At 32.5% G+C, this 17,782-nt stretch overlaps 2 protein-coding genes across 3 annotated transcripts; one reads left to right on the top strand and one right to left on the bottom strand.

Moving 5' to 3' along the window:
* Nucleotides 1-720: 720 nt before the first annotated feature.
* Nucleotides 721-10,099, bottom strand: LOC113396597 (nucleosome assembly protein 1-like 1-B). Of its 2 annotated transcripts, none has more exons than XM_026634593.2 (9): nt 9,947-10,099; nt 9,468-9,575; nt 6,208-6,415; nt 5,949-6,103; nt 5,582-5,712; nt 5,256-5,416; nt 4,943-5,131; nt 4,001-4,123; nt 721-1,936 (listed from the first exon to the last, which is right to left on the bottom strand). In XM_026634593.2, exons 2-9 carry the CDS (start codon nt 9,566-9,568, stop codon nt 1,817-1,819), a joined length of 1,188 nt encoding a protein of 395 aa, XP_026490378.1. In that variant the 5' UTR covers nt 9,569-9,575; nt 9,947-10,099; the 3' UTR covers nt 721-1,816. The 2 variants fall into 2 exon arrangements, with proteins under 2 accessions (XP_026490378.1, XP_026490379.1); XM_026634594.2 differs by lacking the exon at nt 721-1,936 and adding an exon at nt 2,082-3,235.
* Nucleotides 10,100-11,015: 916 nt separating this feature from the next.
* Nucleotides 11,016-15,981, top strand: Atms (antimeros). The gene is made up of 10 exons (XM_026634591.2): nt 11,016-11,199; nt 11,273-11,648; nt 11,762-12,051; nt 12,319-12,517; nt 12,856-13,038; nt 13,920-13,993; nt 14,704-14,889; nt 14,973-15,099; nt 15,324-15,518; nt 15,867-15,981. The coding sequence occupies exons 1-10, from the start codon at nt 11,132-11,134 to the stop codon at nt 15,921-15,923; spliced, it is 1,755 nt and encodes a 584-aa protein (XP_026490376.2). The 5' UTR covers nt 11,016-11,131; the 3' UTR covers nt 15,924-15,981.
* Nucleotides 15,982-17,782: the final 1,801 nt, after the last annotated feature.

Genomic DNA, 17,782 nt, shown 5'->3' with positions numbered 1-17,782 from the left:
ATTAACGGTAACCTATATAAAATATAATAATGCAGCAATAGAAAAGCGATGTATTGATTTTTATGTCAAACTGAATAAATTTATAAATGAAGTAACATTGATCAGTCTCATTATTCACTATTATGGAACTTTTAAAAAAACTGGGATATCCTGACGCAAAATTTACAAAATCTTACCGCAATTTGAAACTTCGTTATGTAAGCAAATGATTTCAATTAATAACAATCTAGGAAGTTGTTAAAAAAACTATTAAAGTTAAGCTACGTAACCCATTTCCGGTTTATTTTTAATGAACGTTTGTATATTTTAACAATATTTCATTAACATATTGTATGTATCTATATGTATTCCAAATAACAGATGAGACAAGAGTATGTATTTCTTAAGCCGTATCTAGGTTACTTAATTTATTTTTAACTAAACAGACATTTACTGACATGTATATTATTAGATAAAGTAAAGATTTAAGTCAGGATTTTTTTTTGTAAAACGTATCCGTCAGATTGGTTCAACAGAAAAGTCCTAAGTTGAGTGACATCTAATGGTTTCTTTTAACATTGTCTAGCAACTTAGATAACGTGTGTAGAAACTTCATATCAATAAGTAATGTTGGCATAATATGTACCAACAAAATATAAACATACCTTATATCATATCCAGGGCACTTTTTAATTCGAAAAGGTTAGTAATATAATAAATAAACTTCAATAAAAGACAAAATTTAAAACTAAATTTATTTTAAAAATGTTGTGTACAAATATCCTAGTAGCTGGTGTATGCGATAACTCAACGCTTCTCAAAACTGCTTTTCAATCTGAGTTTTTTTGCACCTTACTGTGCTTTTTTTTATGCAACTTTGCAATATTTCGACATAAAAATGATTATATTAAAACTAGTATACAGTCTTAAAGACAGTTAAACGTTATGACAGCTGTTTACATAATTTACAGCAAATTCAATTACATCACAATTGTTTCGCTAACATTATTTAGAACCAAAAATTGGTGATTTAAATAATATGATTATTCATTTGGATTAAATACTGTCAATGATTCGATATTATTAGCGATTTCACCATGATCGCATTTTCAAATAAGATATTAAACAGGCGGATAGATTTAATAAGAGAATAACGATATATCATTAACCAGAAGGAATGTTAACTTCTTTTTATTAAATTGAGCGCAACAAACTTGCACATTGATTGATCACGTAAATAATGTATGCTACATGCTCCTCATGTCGAATATCGACATGAAACCTTGTAAAAATTTTGCAGAAATTATACTTTTTAAACAATTTAGTTCAAAAGATGGGAGAATTTAACACAAATGTAAACAGACTGGCCTTTGAAACAGCGCAAAATAATTGGGTGCATTTTAACAAAGGTAGATTGATATCTACAGACATAGTACGTAGCTATTTAACATTTTTCCAGATAAATTAACGTATTCACATCTAACGAAGGTTATCGCAGCATAATCTACACATGCGAACCGGCATCCACAGAAATTCTTGGCAAATATTTTGCCTGTAACGGTACTTGTATGCACATATCTGTGGCTGGCGATACCTTGTCATTAGTCTCGTATACAAAAAAAATATGATTGATGTAAAATCTATCGAATTATTTAGAGATTATAAAAAGTTTCTCCGAGTAGACGTCTGCCGGTAGATATGAATACGAACGTTATGCCGTCTGCCACGCGTGTGCCCATAGGTACGAATCGACCCGAGTCGTTGTCCCGTTTGTAGTATTTTGCAATAGCACCAAGACGCGGTTTGAGAACGGAAATGCGAGTGCCAGTGGCGAGCGCTACTGCTGCTTGCACTCGGCGGGCGAGTCGTGCTGCCCGCTGGCGGCGTGCTTCTTGGCGCGTCTCCGCGGCGCGGGCTCCTCGTCCTCGCTCTCTTCCGTCGAACATTCCTCGTCCTCCTGATCATAGAGTTCAAAATCAATTCCGAGCAAACACACTCGTTCGCTAAGTCACCTAATTACGTTAATTCTGCAACCATCTGCTCGCCGTCGTTTACCGAAAATTAAATCGCATGCAAGAAAGGAATAAAATAAAACACATGGATAAAAAGCTTACAATTTTAATGTCATCGGTACGACATCATGCCAAAAACATAAAAGCCATAACCATATTATGTAAAAACTAGCTCGAGCTGCTATGACGTATTATTATGCTCACTTCGATAGAAAAGTTACATAAATAAAAAATATACATCTATATTCCGACCTAACTATTGTTTAGTCATTAATACATCTCCAAGAGAAAGATCACAGTTTGCAATGTTCTAGTGATGATAAAAATGCAGTTTGGCACTAGAGATTCAGAAAGATGCTCCAATCGAACAACCACTACGGGACAAATAGCCACGCATGGAATGACAAATTAAATTTCATTTAGTAGGAAACATTGAATAGCCTTAGAGAATATAATATCACATGAAATTTAAAAGTACACAAACGAATACGTAAAATTCGTAAACAAAAATACACACTATTACAATAATTAATGTATAATAATAAATAAAAAACGAGAATTGTATAACTATTCTAGAAATGCAATATAGGTTTTCGTAAACATGTAACCATTATCATGCATTACAATTAAGGCACCATTACTCTTCTCGCTTCAGATAGACAAAATATAGCGCTCTTTGAGCTCATTTACACAACAATTGGCGTCTAAAACATATTTATCTACTTCTAGGGATAAACCATGCATAAACGTAACAAAAATGCGAGAAGTATATCTTAATTAAAGTCTAGCGCTCAAATACTAACAATTTTTAAACGAATATCCAAAACAAATCGGAATTCATGCGGGAAATAACTTTAGAATTTAATTATTTCAAAGAGACTGAATATTGTCATTTAAATGGTCAGTTATAAAAATTCTAGAGCCGATTTCCCGACCTATTCCATCTAGAGTATTAACTTATCGCCCTGCGAGATATAATTTAGATTATTTTTGGTACAATAAGTTTTTGATATGGGACAGATATGATCGCGCCAAAGGCAAAAGCCACACTCAATTGTGCATAAGAGTCGTCCAACGGTCTAAGGTCGAACAACCGCTGCTGCAGTTTGTTCGAACCTAGCGCGCTTAGTGGCTAGTTGCTAGAACGCTAGTAAACGCTAATGGTGGGCGGATAGGGTGTTGCATCAATCCTCCGCGTCAGAAACCTCCTCGGTACCAGAGTCCTCGTCAGAGTACGAATCCTCCTGAAAACAAATATACCGCTTTTGGTCGAGCCGCCAACAATCTAACCAGACGGAGATAGTGGTATTTGTGTATGTGAATTTTACCACACTAATTAAAACCTTCGGCCCAGATGTAGCTCAACCTACTTAATTTTATATATAATTTATAAAATTAACTTTTTTTCATGGAAACGGTCAACTTGATAAAAGGAACTTGTAGATTAATAAATTTATGTAAATAACAGTTAATTAAGACTCATAATAAACACCATTTCTATTCTATTATATATTTCGGAGATTGAGCTACTCTTGGTATGATTTCTAAATTAAAATCAAACCAAAAATATAAATATACTGTACCTTCGTCTGATTTTGATGTGAAGGCTGGTCTAATTTTATAAGAGGCACTAAAAACTCTACCATGCACATAAATAAAGCATGTAGCTACCAGATGGCTGTAGAATTTGTTTTATTTCATGCTTATGAAGATTAGCCGAAAATACTAGTTTATATTACTTATACTTTTAATGAAAAGCAAGTTTAATATGTTAAAAGAAAAATAAATGTAGAAGAATGATGGCAGACAGTTTTGAACATAATTGCTATATAGATTTTTTTTTTATAAAATTAATGTCTGTATGTGTACACAGGATAAGAGAAAGCTTTGTATTTATAACTACATCTTATTAAAGATTATATCACAGCTATCTTTTATCATAAGTAAGGGTGACTTAAGATTCTTTAAGTGTTATCCTGTGTGCACAGTAGTATAACGTCGGAACCCACCTCCTCCTCGTAGTCGTCGTCGTCGTCCTCGTCGAGCCCCTCGCCCGTGTAGAGCAGCACGGCGCGCGACACGACGCGCTCGCGGATGTAGTGACCCACTTCGAAGTCGGCCGTTAGCAATGCCTGCAGGGAGAGACGCCGAATTAACATCGAATATATTACTTTACCAAAAATAATGTTATTCAATAAAAAATATCATAGTATAGAAAATCAAAAAACAATGAACGCGCGCTCAGTTGACATTTATATGTATAAATGAATTGACTACTACGTTCGACTCATGACTATTTATTTATTTATAGATTCTCGAAACACCATCGGCATATTCACAAATTATTAAGAAAAAGTAGGAAATAAATTAATGTATGGTGTGATACACCACTACAGGCGTTTACATTATACATTTTAAATAACAAAAAAAAATCAACAAAACACTACACTCATACATTAATATATCTTTAAAATAAAAACAAAAATGTGAAAGAACAAAAAATAATAATAAATTACTCCCAATTAAAGAAATAGAAATTAACAAAAAAAAAAATATCTTGACACTAATTGAGCAAAGAGTCTATTTTTTTCTTAAAACTATGGCTGTTATGACTGTATATATCAATGTCATGAGAGGCAATATCATTGTAACTACTCATATCGGATCATAGCTTTTAAGGCTGCAGATTCCGAGATCCTGGGATCTATCCCCAGGTGGAAAATCAACAAAATCTTATTTAACTTTCCCAACGAGATATTTTCACTAGGAACTCTTGGAACTATGCAGTGCTTACACTGCGATGCAGCTAAGAGCACTGAAATCCATCACTTCTATACCTCTACCATGCAGCGGTATTTCATTGTATATATTTTTTAGTTACATATTTACAGATATCCTTAAAATTATTACAAACGTAAAAACAGATTCAGTGTAAACATAGTTTGACATACCTGTGTATCTGAAGCTAAGGTGGAATTGGGGTCATCGGGCATCAGAGGTGGGGAGAAGAAGTTGAAGAATGAGTCGGCTTGAACTGACTTGGTGACTGTGCGAACTGAGCCTCGGGACTTGTGTTTCTGTTTCTTCTTTATCGTCTTTACTGTTACATTTTTGCCCTTTTTCCAGTTGATTTCACAGCCCTTTATGACAAATGATTATATTTCAAACGTTTAACGTGTTTTTTTTAATTTTATTTTCTTATAGTTAATCATATCAATTATAGAAAACATATTCATAGTACAATAGAAAATATTTTTTAATTACCTTGCATGAGTAAATTTCAGGACCTTCAAATTCCAAGGGACTCTCCTCGTCTGGTTTACACTTCATGGAGTACTCCTTTGTGAGAATTGTGTTTGTAAAGTAATCATTGGGTGCAAAGTGGAACTCGAGGGTGAAACCAATGGGATCTTCATGCATTTGCACTGTACAAAGAAATATTTTATTAGAGATTTACTTTCTTTATTTTAGTATAATTAATGTTCAGAAAACAGTAATGAAATACCATTTTTAAACAAATTCATAGGAAAAGTAAAATTAATTAGATATTTGCTAAAACTTGTAAATGTTTTTTTTAATACACCACATACCTTTAATATCCTGAAGACATTTAATAATTGGTTCATCATGATCTTGCATCATTTCACACAGCATGGAAACATTTTTAAATATATTATACCAAAAGTCTGGGATGCCCTTTACATTGGGGTCCATGGGTGGCCTGCAAGAGATATGAACTAGTTACAAATAGGGTAAATATAAAAATATTATTTTGTCTATTTACATGTTGCCTCAGTTGGTGATGCATGTTAGAGAAATCGATCATGATTTTTCAGAAAATGGTGTAAGTGTGTCATCATAACAAATTAATTACAGTAACTTAATGCAACTGCATTTGCTCTATCAGACGAGAATATTAAGTAATAAATGTAGCACAATGACTCAAACGCTACTAACTCTGCTAATTTGTTTTCCTCTTTCTTCTCGTCACTATCAGCAATAGCAGCATTTTGAACACTACGAGCTAATTCCTCCTCTTCAGTTTCATCACGCCAAGGGTTTAGACACTCGTCATCATTTGGCTCGTAAGAACCATTTACTATTTGAGCTCGCTGGAAAAATTACATTAGATTGTTATTCGAAACACAACACTTAGGACAATTAACAACACAATCCATGCAACTGTCAATTTTTACTTGGTACAAAATTCTCTCACCTTTTCAAACAGCGGTTTATACATTTTCTCGTATTTACACTCGAGCGCATGAACCTCAGAGTAGAACTTGGCCTCGATATCTACAAACTCTTTCTGAAGAGACCGGAGTGCGCGAATTCGTCGACGCACGTTGGGAGGTAATGAAGCCATCGCTTCAGCGTGGATGCGGTTGGTGATAGCAACTAGCATCTCGTTTCTAGTGATGCCACTGTTCAGGAAGATAATAATTACTTGATTAAAAATAAAAACTTGCGCCAAATTTCAGGTTTATAATGTAAGTTGATAATAAGACGTTTAAGCTTGAAATATGGATTGCTAAGTTTCTTATTTTCATAAAATAACAGTAAAATTTCAACTGTTCATAGTTTAGATACAGAACTGTATATATCGATATACCTGAAATTGGGCCTACCCGTGTTTCAAAATGAATGTGCATAATACGCATACATGGGGGGGGATTAGACTCAATCCTGTAATGACTAAATTTAAAAGTGTAAATTTAGCTAGTTAAAACATGGATTAATTTATCGCATGACCCAGTTTCATGACGGGCGATGAATCCATCACAATTTAACGCATGTTTAATTTGGTCACGAGATTAAATTTTACAATGTTCCAAAAAATGCGACTCGTGACTTTGAAATAATGTATATACAGAAAACAGGTTTTAATATCACTTTAACAACGGCGATCGATAGTAACTATCCAGAAACGTTTCGAGTTAAAAATAACTCGCTTAATGTCCGCGCATAACGTAAAAACTGTTCATTAAATACTTGGTTTATATTTCTGAGTATTCAGTCTCAGTGATATGTTAAACGACAATCGGAAGTCATCTGGACATACAGAGCAAAAGAAAGACATTTGTCGTTCGCATACTAAGGTCCACCGTTAGGCGTATATCCTTTATTGTCAATACAATATTGTCTAATGTCTGCTGTCTACCACTATGGTAAAATTACATACATCTGTTTTTACATACACTTGTGATAATATGTATAGCTCAAATAGCTAGTCCTCCTTTGAGAATGGTTGTCGTGGCCGTAATCGGTCAGGAAGACATCATTGTGTTAGGGTTATATGTAATTTAAAATAAAATTAGTCAATATTACAGTGACTTAATATAAATACAGTAAAATATTTTACTTCAACTTTCAATAAATCGGTTTGATTAGCATTTTTATGCTCCAATAGTTTTGTATCTCACTGAAGTAAAATATTGCTGTTATTATTAAAGTTACCGTATTATTTACGTTCTCAAAGTCAATGTCACAGCTACAATTTAAATTCATTTGTAATAATTATCAGAGTAAACATTTTCTAATGTAGTTTTCTTTCAGAATATAATATTTTTAATTAATAAATATATTAATCACACCATTCATTTACTAAAATTAATTTTATCGACATCATTATAAACATTTAACACGATAAATCATAGTAATGTGTATATTTTATATACTTGGTAAATAGTCATTTGCTGTAATTTTCCTGTCGGCTAGATGGGAAAAGGGTCATCTTTCGAGTTTGTATCACGGTATCACCACCTTAAGGCATGGATCGTTAGAATAGATACACAGCAGTATTATTTTGGTTCCATCTGCCCAGACGTGCGTACATAAATGACTTTCAACTAATCAACTCATCTAAATTTCCTGTTTAAAGATTGCCATCTGCCAATGATTGCCCTTGACTGTTCTCTGTTCCCTTCATTTTTCAACGGATCACAAGATTTTTATTTAGATTACTTAATAGACAAACAAATTATGCTGTTTTTATCGAAATTTACGAAATTGCAATTTTACGTTTAATCTTTGTATTATCAAAAATATATTTATTTATGTTAATTCCACCGTAACATCGAAGCATGCCCAAATCAACTCTCCATCTACATAATTTTTGCATTGTGATAAGTATTCTAGAAAACTTAAGGACTCGCTCGCGTTTGACTGTTACTACATGCAGCTCTACAAACGATTCCAAAGGCATTCAGACACGCGTGCCGTGAGCCGTCTGTTACCGACCAAGTAGAGCATGAAATGACTCATTGGTTCAATGACCCGTAATCTCAATCGATCATTACTTTTTTACACCCCATTCGAACGTCGAGACGTTTTTGTGTATCTTTACTTGGATAATTTAAAATCATCGCTGTATAGTAATTTCATAAAAAAAATCTAATAATACTAGTAGGTATTGCAGTAATTGTCAAGTAAAATAGTATTATAGAATCAAATATCTTGGGTTTAACCGATAATTCTTTCATGAATTATTTTTTAAATACAAAAATATTGCAGGAAATTCTTACGTGATTTTTTTTTTGTAACTTTATCACTTCATTTGGATTTGTTCCTAACAATTTCAAATTTCTTGTTATAATTAATTATAAGATATACTATATCATAGTAACAAAACATCAAAAAAAAATTTTTTTTTGTACATATTTTTCCGCAAACCAATCCTATTTAACACGTGGTAATTGGTGTTGAAATAAAAATGCGCCTATCAGCACGTTAAGCAGCAAATCGGTATTTATTTGAAACGTATTTTTGCTTTTAAACATTTTAATTACTAATTAATATTAATTGCTCTCCTAATTTAATATTAATCAAAAACCTTATACTTGCGATTCGTGACACCCGCGTGTCATATAGCCTTATCGAAAAATAAAACGGGCGAAAATTCAAAAACTACAACTAACTAGTTTTTTTAAGCTTAATAGTGTAGTACTTAAGTTAGTTACTCAAGTTGTCTAAACAAATAAAATTTAAATTCAAGTCTAGCTATTTATTTCCTCGTGTTGTTCAGGTTTCCATGGTATCTCAATTACTAAATATATAGTAGGCTCAAGTAAGCTTCGTTTCAAAGATAGGAATGAGATTTTATATAATTGGATGAATCACAATGACTCACAATTGAGATATTCAGAATCATCTTATATGGTTAAAATTCCCTACCCCGTTTCTAGGTTAATCAACGCAATATTTAATGTAATTGAATTAACCTCGAGAATAAAAATAAAAACTGTCAGGGTTATACACACAATCAATACGTAACAATACCGTCGCCTACTACTGAAAACCAATAATAAAAATGAAATTTTAAATAAATTTATGCTATAAATAAAATTAATTTGTTAGAAGTGTAGAAAAACAAGAAACTCACAATTCAATACAAACACGTGTTTTATGTCTTTCGTTGATTCAATGATGTCTATTTATACTCTAGTTAAAAATTTTGGTTGAACGAGTTGTGCTTACCTTTTCAGTAGGTGTGCTGCTAATTCACCACCAGCAATTTCCTCCTCATCTCCTGTCTCCACTTCGGATGTCGCATCACCGGCACGTTCCACGGAACCCATGTTTTATCTAAAAAAAAAAAAACGACAAATTTTTTGATCAATGATCTTCGCGCCACGTTGTCTTCTATCAGGATTCACGTTATTACAAATTTATTTCATGATAATACATTAAATAAGTAATTTCAAGCCTTTTGATAATATAAATTGTCACTTGATTTGCGTACTTCAAGATTTTTTTTATAAAACATAATGCGCAGTTCTCTTCCGATTCCTTTCAGTTGCCGACCACATGGTCGCATAATCATTTTGTGAATATCTAGATTGTTGAACTTCGAAATACTATAGAAAATGTAGCTACTACAGTTTAGTAATAAAATTATAATGTAAGAATAGGCACTATCACTTATTAAAAGAAAATTTTACATTTTTACAACTTACCTCCTAGCCGACAAGACTTGTGAGAAAAGAAAGATGGCGGCGTTAAACTCAGTCAAGGAATGATGAGCGACCGGCGAATGAAAATGAAGAGCGTTAACGCATTATGGTATTACATTAGTTACGTTTCCGGAAGTAAATTGCCATTCTAAAAAACCTTGGTCAAGAGCAAGAGCTTCGTTTTATAAGAAAGCAATATGGAATATAATAATTTATTATAAAGTATGATAAGTTTCATATCTGAAATTATTAGTTTTAAAAGCAATTGGTGTAAGATTTAAATAGGTTTAAACAGATAAACTTCTTAGTTGAATTTATTTTAAATCTAATTCCAAGAAAAAGGTCAACTCAATTTATAGGAATATTTAAATATCTATCGCAAATTTTCGGTTAAAATAAATCAAATATTTTAATTCTAATATTATATTGATTTTTTAAAGCCTTTTGAATAACAATTGTAGTGTTTCAAATAAATATATATATAATATAGCTTGATTGGAATCACCAGTTATTTAGAGAGACGAATTTCTTATCATTTTTGCTATAATAAACCTTATTAAGGTAGACAACAATTTTTAAGCTATATAAAATAAAACTCTGTGTATTTATTGTTTTGTGTAATATTTATAATTAAATATTATTGGTGCCAAGCAACAGCATCGGGATAATTCCATATTATATTACAAGGGTTATATGTATTCCTTGTTTTGCTGCTATGTTCATTGCAATTGTGAATGATCAATAACCACAGTGGAATAGCTATAACAATTTAAGTTGGTTTACCTGGTGGTAAAACTGTGCAAACCTTGTACTTGCAGGGCCGCCAAGTGGCATTACTTAGCGTTGTTGTGTACTGCATTGAGCCGAGCCGAGGTGTAATTACTGGCAGAAGAGACATATATGTTCCCAAGGTTAGTGGTGCATTGGCGTTGCAAGGAATTTTTGAAATTTTGCTACGCTGTCAAAAATATATTAGACATATTTTATAATCTGTAGTGTATATTTTGATTATGTGTGTATATTTTGATTATCTGTATATATATTATTATCTGTTAACTCCAGATATTTCCGATTGTCAAAACATTTTAACGCTGGTGATGCTGTTTAGTTTTAAGTTTCACTTATTGTTATTGTGGAAGTAAGATAAAAATGGCTTATTATTAGGTATGAAATGCACTATAATTAAAAATGCCACCAACTGTTCAAACGAATGAGGCTGAACGCGAGAAGCGTCCTCAAAGGACAGGAGAAAGGAGGTTAGTTGGTTTTTTATGGAATAAAATTATATTTGGCTGTTTTTATGTTTATTGATTGTATAATACATTTTAGGTCGGAACTTGTAACGCGTGTCAAATATTGCAATACCCTTCCCGACATACCATTTGATCTGAAGTTTATAACATATCCATTTCCATCGACGAGGTTCATTCAGTACAATCCGACGTCTCTAGAGAAGAATTACAGATATGAAGTATTAACGGAACATGATCTCGGTGTTCATATTGACTTGATAAATAGAGATATCTACCAAGGCGACGGCAATGCACAGTTAGATCCAGCAGATGAGAAACTTCTTGAAGATGACGTGCTTACGCCCCAAGATTCAAAGCGCTCTCGTCATCATGCTAAAAGTGTGTCATGGTTGCGTCGATCTGAGTATATATCTACAGAACAAACTAGGTTTCAACCACAATCTATGGAAAAGGTACTACCAGCTATTATCTTCTACAGCCTGGATTATACCATCCTTATGTTACACTTAAACCATTTTTTTTTTGTAAAAACATGAAATAATCATCTAATATTTGTAATTTTTAGGTTGAAGCCAAGGTGGGTTACAATGTCAAGAAAATATTTAGTGAAGAGACATTGTATATGGACAGAGATAGTCAAATTAAAGCAATTGAAAAGACCTTTGAAGATAATAAGAAGCCAATTGAGAAGCATTACAGTAAACCTGGTGTGACACCAGTGGAGGTTATGTCTGTGTTCCCTGACTTTGATATGTGGAAGTATCCTTGTGCCCAGGTCATATTTGATTCAGATCCTGCACCAGCAGATAAGAATATTGCAGGACAGATTGAAGCTATGTCTCAAGCTATGATTAGGTAAGTAGTATTTAAAATGGGAAATAGGAACTTTGCAGATGCCTAGGTCCTCGATGGTCACTATAGCAATCGCACAGTTATTATAATATTATAATCTAAAATTAGATAAACCCTATAATTTTTTTTAAATGATATATTTGATAAATTACATCATCAGATCTGATATCAGATCCTGCTCATAGTTGTCCTTAAAAGAGATAGTAAAATGAGATAATTTGCATAATTTTTTCTTGTATATTATATTAAAATATACTTTATTATCTTCAGGGGTGTGATGGATGAAAGTGGCGAACAGTTTGTTGCTTATTGTCTACCCACAGAAGATACCATTCAGAAGCGAAGACGTGATATTGCTGAGAATATTCCTTACTTGGACGGTGACACATATGAATATAAAATGGCTAGGGAATACAACTGGAATGTCAAAAGTAAAGCCTCGAAGGGCTATGAGGAGAACTACTTTTTGGTAAGAAATAAATACTTAGATTTTATGTATTACTTATATGTTTTCATGCAAAATATGCATGATTTTAATTAGTCTATTCATATGCATACGTATTTGTATAATAAATGTCAAAATTTGACTTTATTTAGGATTCTTAACATTTTCAGATATATATAGGGTTCATATACATATTTTGTGTATTATTTATATATGTATATTATCATAAAAAACTAGCCATTCATAAAAATTGCTTTAAAAAATAAATCATAAATGAAAATTATTAATTGAAATAAAAATTAATAAAATATTTGATAATTTCTATAAGATAAATATAATATATTTTTTATTTTTGTTTTTAGGTTGTACGCAACCATTGTATTTATTACAATGAACTGGAGACACGAGTGCGGCTGTCGAAACGACGAGCCCGCGCTGGTGCAGCAGCTCAGGCGTTGACTAGACTTGTTGTTACCCATAGGCCTCTGAGTGCTCCCGAACACCGTATGCTACGTTTGAGAGAGAAACAGTTGGAACCCCCGCAGGTTACAAAGCCTATTTATTTTATTATATGTTTTTATATCACAATATAATATTATTTATTTATATAGTACCTAGGCAGACTGGCAAATGAATCACTCACCCATTTGCCAGTCACCACCATCCATAGACACTGGTACCGTCAGAAATTTTAGCCACTCTTTACACCGCCAATGCGTCACAAACATTGGGAACTAAGATGCTGTCTGCTGTAAAACTGGAACACACCAAATTTGTATTATTATTTGGCGATAGAATATGTTTTTATATTAAATTTTAGTTGCTACTATATTATTTAATAAATGTTATTATGTCAGAGAATTTGAATATTGAATGGAAAACTAGATACGATATGAGTAAATATGTACATTTAAGCTATAATGTGGTAACAGTAAATAAAGTGTTGTTGGTAATTTAGTGTATTATAAAAATATGAAAATCTCATTTCAATAGTCTAAATTTAAAGCAGGTGAAACCACAGGAATAAGTAGGTACTAAGACTTTATAATAATATTATTGACTGAAACCTTCTTTGAAATGCTCTCCATATTCTGGATAAGGCATTGTGAACTATGGTTTAGTAGTTTCCTCAGTTAGGTACAAAGTAAAATATTACCTCATTAGAAATATTTATTTCATTTATGATTCAATGGTATGGTCATTTCATCCCTGTTATTTTCTAATATTTTAAGGTTATTTGTACAATCCTCTCTCAGGTGTCTACTATAAAGTGACTGAAAGCACTGACCTTTACCAATAAGTGGATTAACTAATACAAAAATATGTTTACAAATACGACTGATAAATCATGCATCATCAGGCAACTGTCCAGCTTTACAATGTTAGTATAGATTATACCTAAATATTGTTGTTAATTGTCTTTTAGGAAGAGGATGAGGAAGAGGAAGAAGACGATGATGATGAAGAAGAAGAGAAACAAGACCGAAATGAAAAAGAGAGGTCAGTCACTGGTCATTAACATAAAATATTAATTCTATTCTTTCTTCTATTTGTATATTTTTATTTTTGATTCTATTTATAAAATAATAGTTGAAGTTAAAAATGTTTCAAGAACTTTAAATTTTTTATATAAATTATTAAAGTTGCATAATTAGATGTATTATTTTAGTGTCTATGTTTGTGTTTTTGTGATGATATGTGGAGGTTTGATTGGTTTTTCAATCTTTTAAATGTTTTAATTATTTATAAAATGATAACTGTATGTCTTAACTGTATGTCTGAAACAGATAGTGACTTTCGCATTTATAATAATAAACTGCTGAACTGGTTTACATGAAATTTGGTATGGCATCTCCATACCATATTTGAGTCCCAGGAAAGGACATGGGCTACTATTTTTTATTCACCCCTCTAGAAGTAAATTGTGGGGTGAAGTTATTTAAATTTCGCGCAGGTAAAGCTACAGATTCAGATAGAACATAGAAAAGATTTATTGGTTTGGATACAAAAACGTTAAATTAATCTGTATATACATATTGTAAAACTTCATATTATTTGAAGTTGGTCACACAACATTTATTTTGTTACACAGTTTCGTTTTAAGATTATTCACTAATTTTATTTTACACTGTCTGATAATGTTTTGTAACTCTGTAATGTTTTTTGTTTTCTGGCTTTTTAGATTATATATAAAAATATAATGATTGCAGATCACGATCCCGTTCGAAGTCAGTATCAAAGTCACCTCAAGAGTCAGAGAAATCGAAGGGTTCAAACAGGTCAAGGTCGGTATCCAGAGGCCGATCGAAGAGCAAGTCGAGGAGTCGCTCTCGATCGGGTTCGGGGTCTAGGAAGTCGAGATCCAGATCTGGATCTGTCCAGTCAGCTTCTGGGAGGTATGTTGCGCGATAACATTTTAAATTTTCTAATAATTTTATTTGAGAAATCGAATAATTACACCTTTCATCTATTTTTGAAGATCCGCATCGGGTCGGTCTCGATCTGGTTCACGGGCCTCGTCCCGCGCCAGTTCGAAGAGCAAGGGTTCGCGCGCCAGCTCCACCAGCAGACGAGGCTCTAGAGCCAGTTCTAAGGCTAGCAATAAGGTAAGAGTTTAAACTCTCTCTTTTAGTTTTATTTTTTTAATAACAAACATATCATAACAATTAAAACCATGCACGCCAGTGTACGGTAGATTGTGACACGTAGGTACTACATAAAGTCTGTAACATCACAATGTAAACTAACAATCTTGTACTTTTAACTTCTCACTTTATTTCTAAAAAATTGTATGAATTTTGACGATAGTTACTATACGATTTCATTACAGGGTTCGAAAGCCTCATCGAAAGCCAGTTCCCGAGCTTCGTCACGAGCGAGCAGAAGATCTTCCCGTGCGTCTTCCAGGGCATCATCGAAGGGTTCAGGTTCTAAGGCATCTTCTAGGGCCAGTTCCAGAAAGAACTCCCCATCCGGGAGCGGCTCCGAACGATCTAGAAGTCGTTCTGCCAGCGGTTCGAGACAAGTAAGATATCCTAAATTTATAAAAATCTTTAAAATTGAAAACAACTGAACTATGTAACCACTAGTTAGGCTCAATTCACACCGAGCATTTTCAATGTGAAATAATTTTAAACTTTATCTACGTAACTAAGAGACGAAAATCGCTTGAGAAGTTCACAGTGGGCGCGCGTGTGTAGTGTTGTAGTAAAATGAATACAGAATTAAAAAATAGGCTTTTCCATTAAATAACTTAATATTCATAAAAACTTAGACCAAAATACCCTTTTGAATATATTGGAATTTTTACGTTATATTTCAACTTTGAAACTTGAAAAAAAGTAAGATTTATCAAAACAAAAATGGTTTACAGGGTTCCCGTAGCGGATCTGCGTCCAGCGCGTCTTCCCGACACAGTGGCTCTGATTAAATTATCTGCTAAATATAATATGTTTACTGACTTCAATAAAACAATTATTATAAACAAATATATATATTTTTAATTAACATAATTTCTTCATCAGATGAGATGTCCTCTTTTTATGACTGTTTATATTTCTAAGGTGTACATTTATCTGTTTGTAAATTGACGATCCAAACCTTAAAAAATGTATAATGTAACGCATTGTGAACAAAAATAAGTTAACCTTGGTATTTCGTTGTAAATGTAAGGATCATTTGATAACCGGAGATAAAAGGAATTTATTATATTACGCTACTTTAGTTTTGAAAACTACCGAAACACATTGAGTGAGCCACTTTCACTACAGGCATAAGGGACATAAAATCTTAGTTCCCAATGTTGGTGGCGCATTGGCAAATGAGTATTTTTTTTAAGTTATTACTTAGGCAAATGTCTATAGGCCGTGGCGACCACTTACCATCAGGTGGCAAAGTTACCCGTTCGGATAATATCATTAAAAAAATGAAAGTTAACTGATGTTGTTTTTTTGCCACCGGGCTTGTTTGTTTGGGCTTGCTAAGATCAAACTTGCAATCTTTGCTTAAATGTCTTGAAATATCAAGGTGTTAATTTGTGCATCTTATATATCTATCGTGAAGAGGTATATAATAAATAAACAACAACTGGGGCTTTGTTCTTTTTATTTGCACATACAAAAAAAGTACATCACATTTTTATAAATGTTTGTTCAGGTAATATATTGTGCTCTATATAATAAAATGAACAAACCAAGAGGTTCTCGTAATGAAATCGTTATATTATATAAATCCATTATCTTATTTTAAAAGTAAAACATTGATTTTTAATCATACTTGAATGTTAATTGCCTTGTTATTACTATGTGTCAGAAGATTGTACGTAATATTTTCGGTATTGAATAAAATTACTCTAGGCGCATGATCACATTCTATATTCCATGGGCAGGATTAAACTTAAACAAACTCAGGCGAATTGTATCCAGGGCCGCGAGGGATTCCCCGCTGGACATTTTCGACTCCCTCTATGTATATAAATTGTTTTGTTGTCGGACGTTAACGATTGTAGCTCAGTGGTGCTATTACGGTTATAGCAGTACTGTTGCTACCAAATATTTGTTGCGGATTGATAAATCTTTATTATAGAGTATTGTACTACTGCATAGGTCCATAATATTAATTTATATTTTTTTTATTTGATTTTATTTAAAATCAATCCGCAACAAATATTTGATAGCTATATAGTTGCTATACTATATAACACCACTGTTACTGTTACATAATATGTACTACAAACAGTTCATGATGAATATATATTTCCAATTGACTATTAATTACAATATTTATACTTTTAACAGCAATTCCATAGTTAATACCAATTAATACCAGTTCAAGGTCTTAACCATATTACGATAAAAGACGTTTATGATTCGCGGTTAGAATGAGGCTTCGATCTTCGCCTCACGAATTAAGTAAAAATATCAAACGCTTTAACAGATTAACTTATATTAGACAAAGGAAGCACTTAATCATGTTATTACAATATTCATTTAGGATATACATTGGAGTACAAACATTTCATTATCAAAATAATTATAACAATCACACAATACACATTAAATGCAATAAGACGTTAGGAATAAACAATTTTGATACGTCAGTTCTGAATTTATACCACAATAAAAAAAAAAAAATCTTTAAAGAGTATATAATGCATTGTTTTAAATTAATATGCTTCGAAAAGGCCGATGAAAGGTTATTGGTTCTTTTTGGTGAATTCTCAGTTAAAGCCCGTTTGGAATTTAGAAGTGTGTACACTCTCGTTCCTCGGAAAGCACGTAAAATCAAGTT

The sequence above is a fragment of the Vanessa tameamea genome, chromosome 22, assembly GCF_037043105.1.
Source record: "Vanessa tameamea isolate UH-Manoa-2023 chromosome 22, ilVanTame1 primary haplotype, whole genome shotgun sequence".
NCBI classification, from domain to species: Eukaryota; Metazoa; Arthropoda; class Insecta; order Lepidoptera; family Nymphalidae; genus Vanessa; species Vanessa tameamea.
This window is presented reverse-complemented; position numbering and strand designations above follow the sequence as displayed.

Excerpts from the sequence above, each read along its gene's own strand:
- LOC113396597 (XM_026634593.2), bottom strand. The coding sequence starts at position 9,568 with ATGGGTTCCGTGGAACGTGCCGGTGATGCGACATCCGAAGTGGAGACA. Across the intron at positions 5,132-5,255 it reads CTGAAATTTACTCATGCAAG|GGCTGTGAAATCAACTGGAA; the intron begins GTAATTAAAAAA and ends TTTGTCATAAAG. Across the intron at positions 1,937-4,000 it reads ACGACGACTACGAGGAGGAG|GAGGACGAGGAATGTTCGAC; the intron begins GTGGGTTCCGAC and ends CTCTATGATCAG.
- Atms (XM_026634591.2), top strand. The coding sequence starts at position 11,132 with ATGCCACCAACTGTTCAAACGAATGAGGCTGAACGCGAGAAGCGTCCT. Across the intron at positions 11,200-11,272 it reads CAAAGGACAGGAGAAAGGAG|GTCGGAACTTGTAACGCGTG; the intron begins GTTAGTTGGTTT and ends AATACATTTTAG. Across the intron at positions 11,649-11,761 it reads AACCACAATCTATGGAAAAG|GTTGAAGCCAAGGTGGGTTA; the intron begins GTACTACCAGCT and ends TGTAATTTTTAG.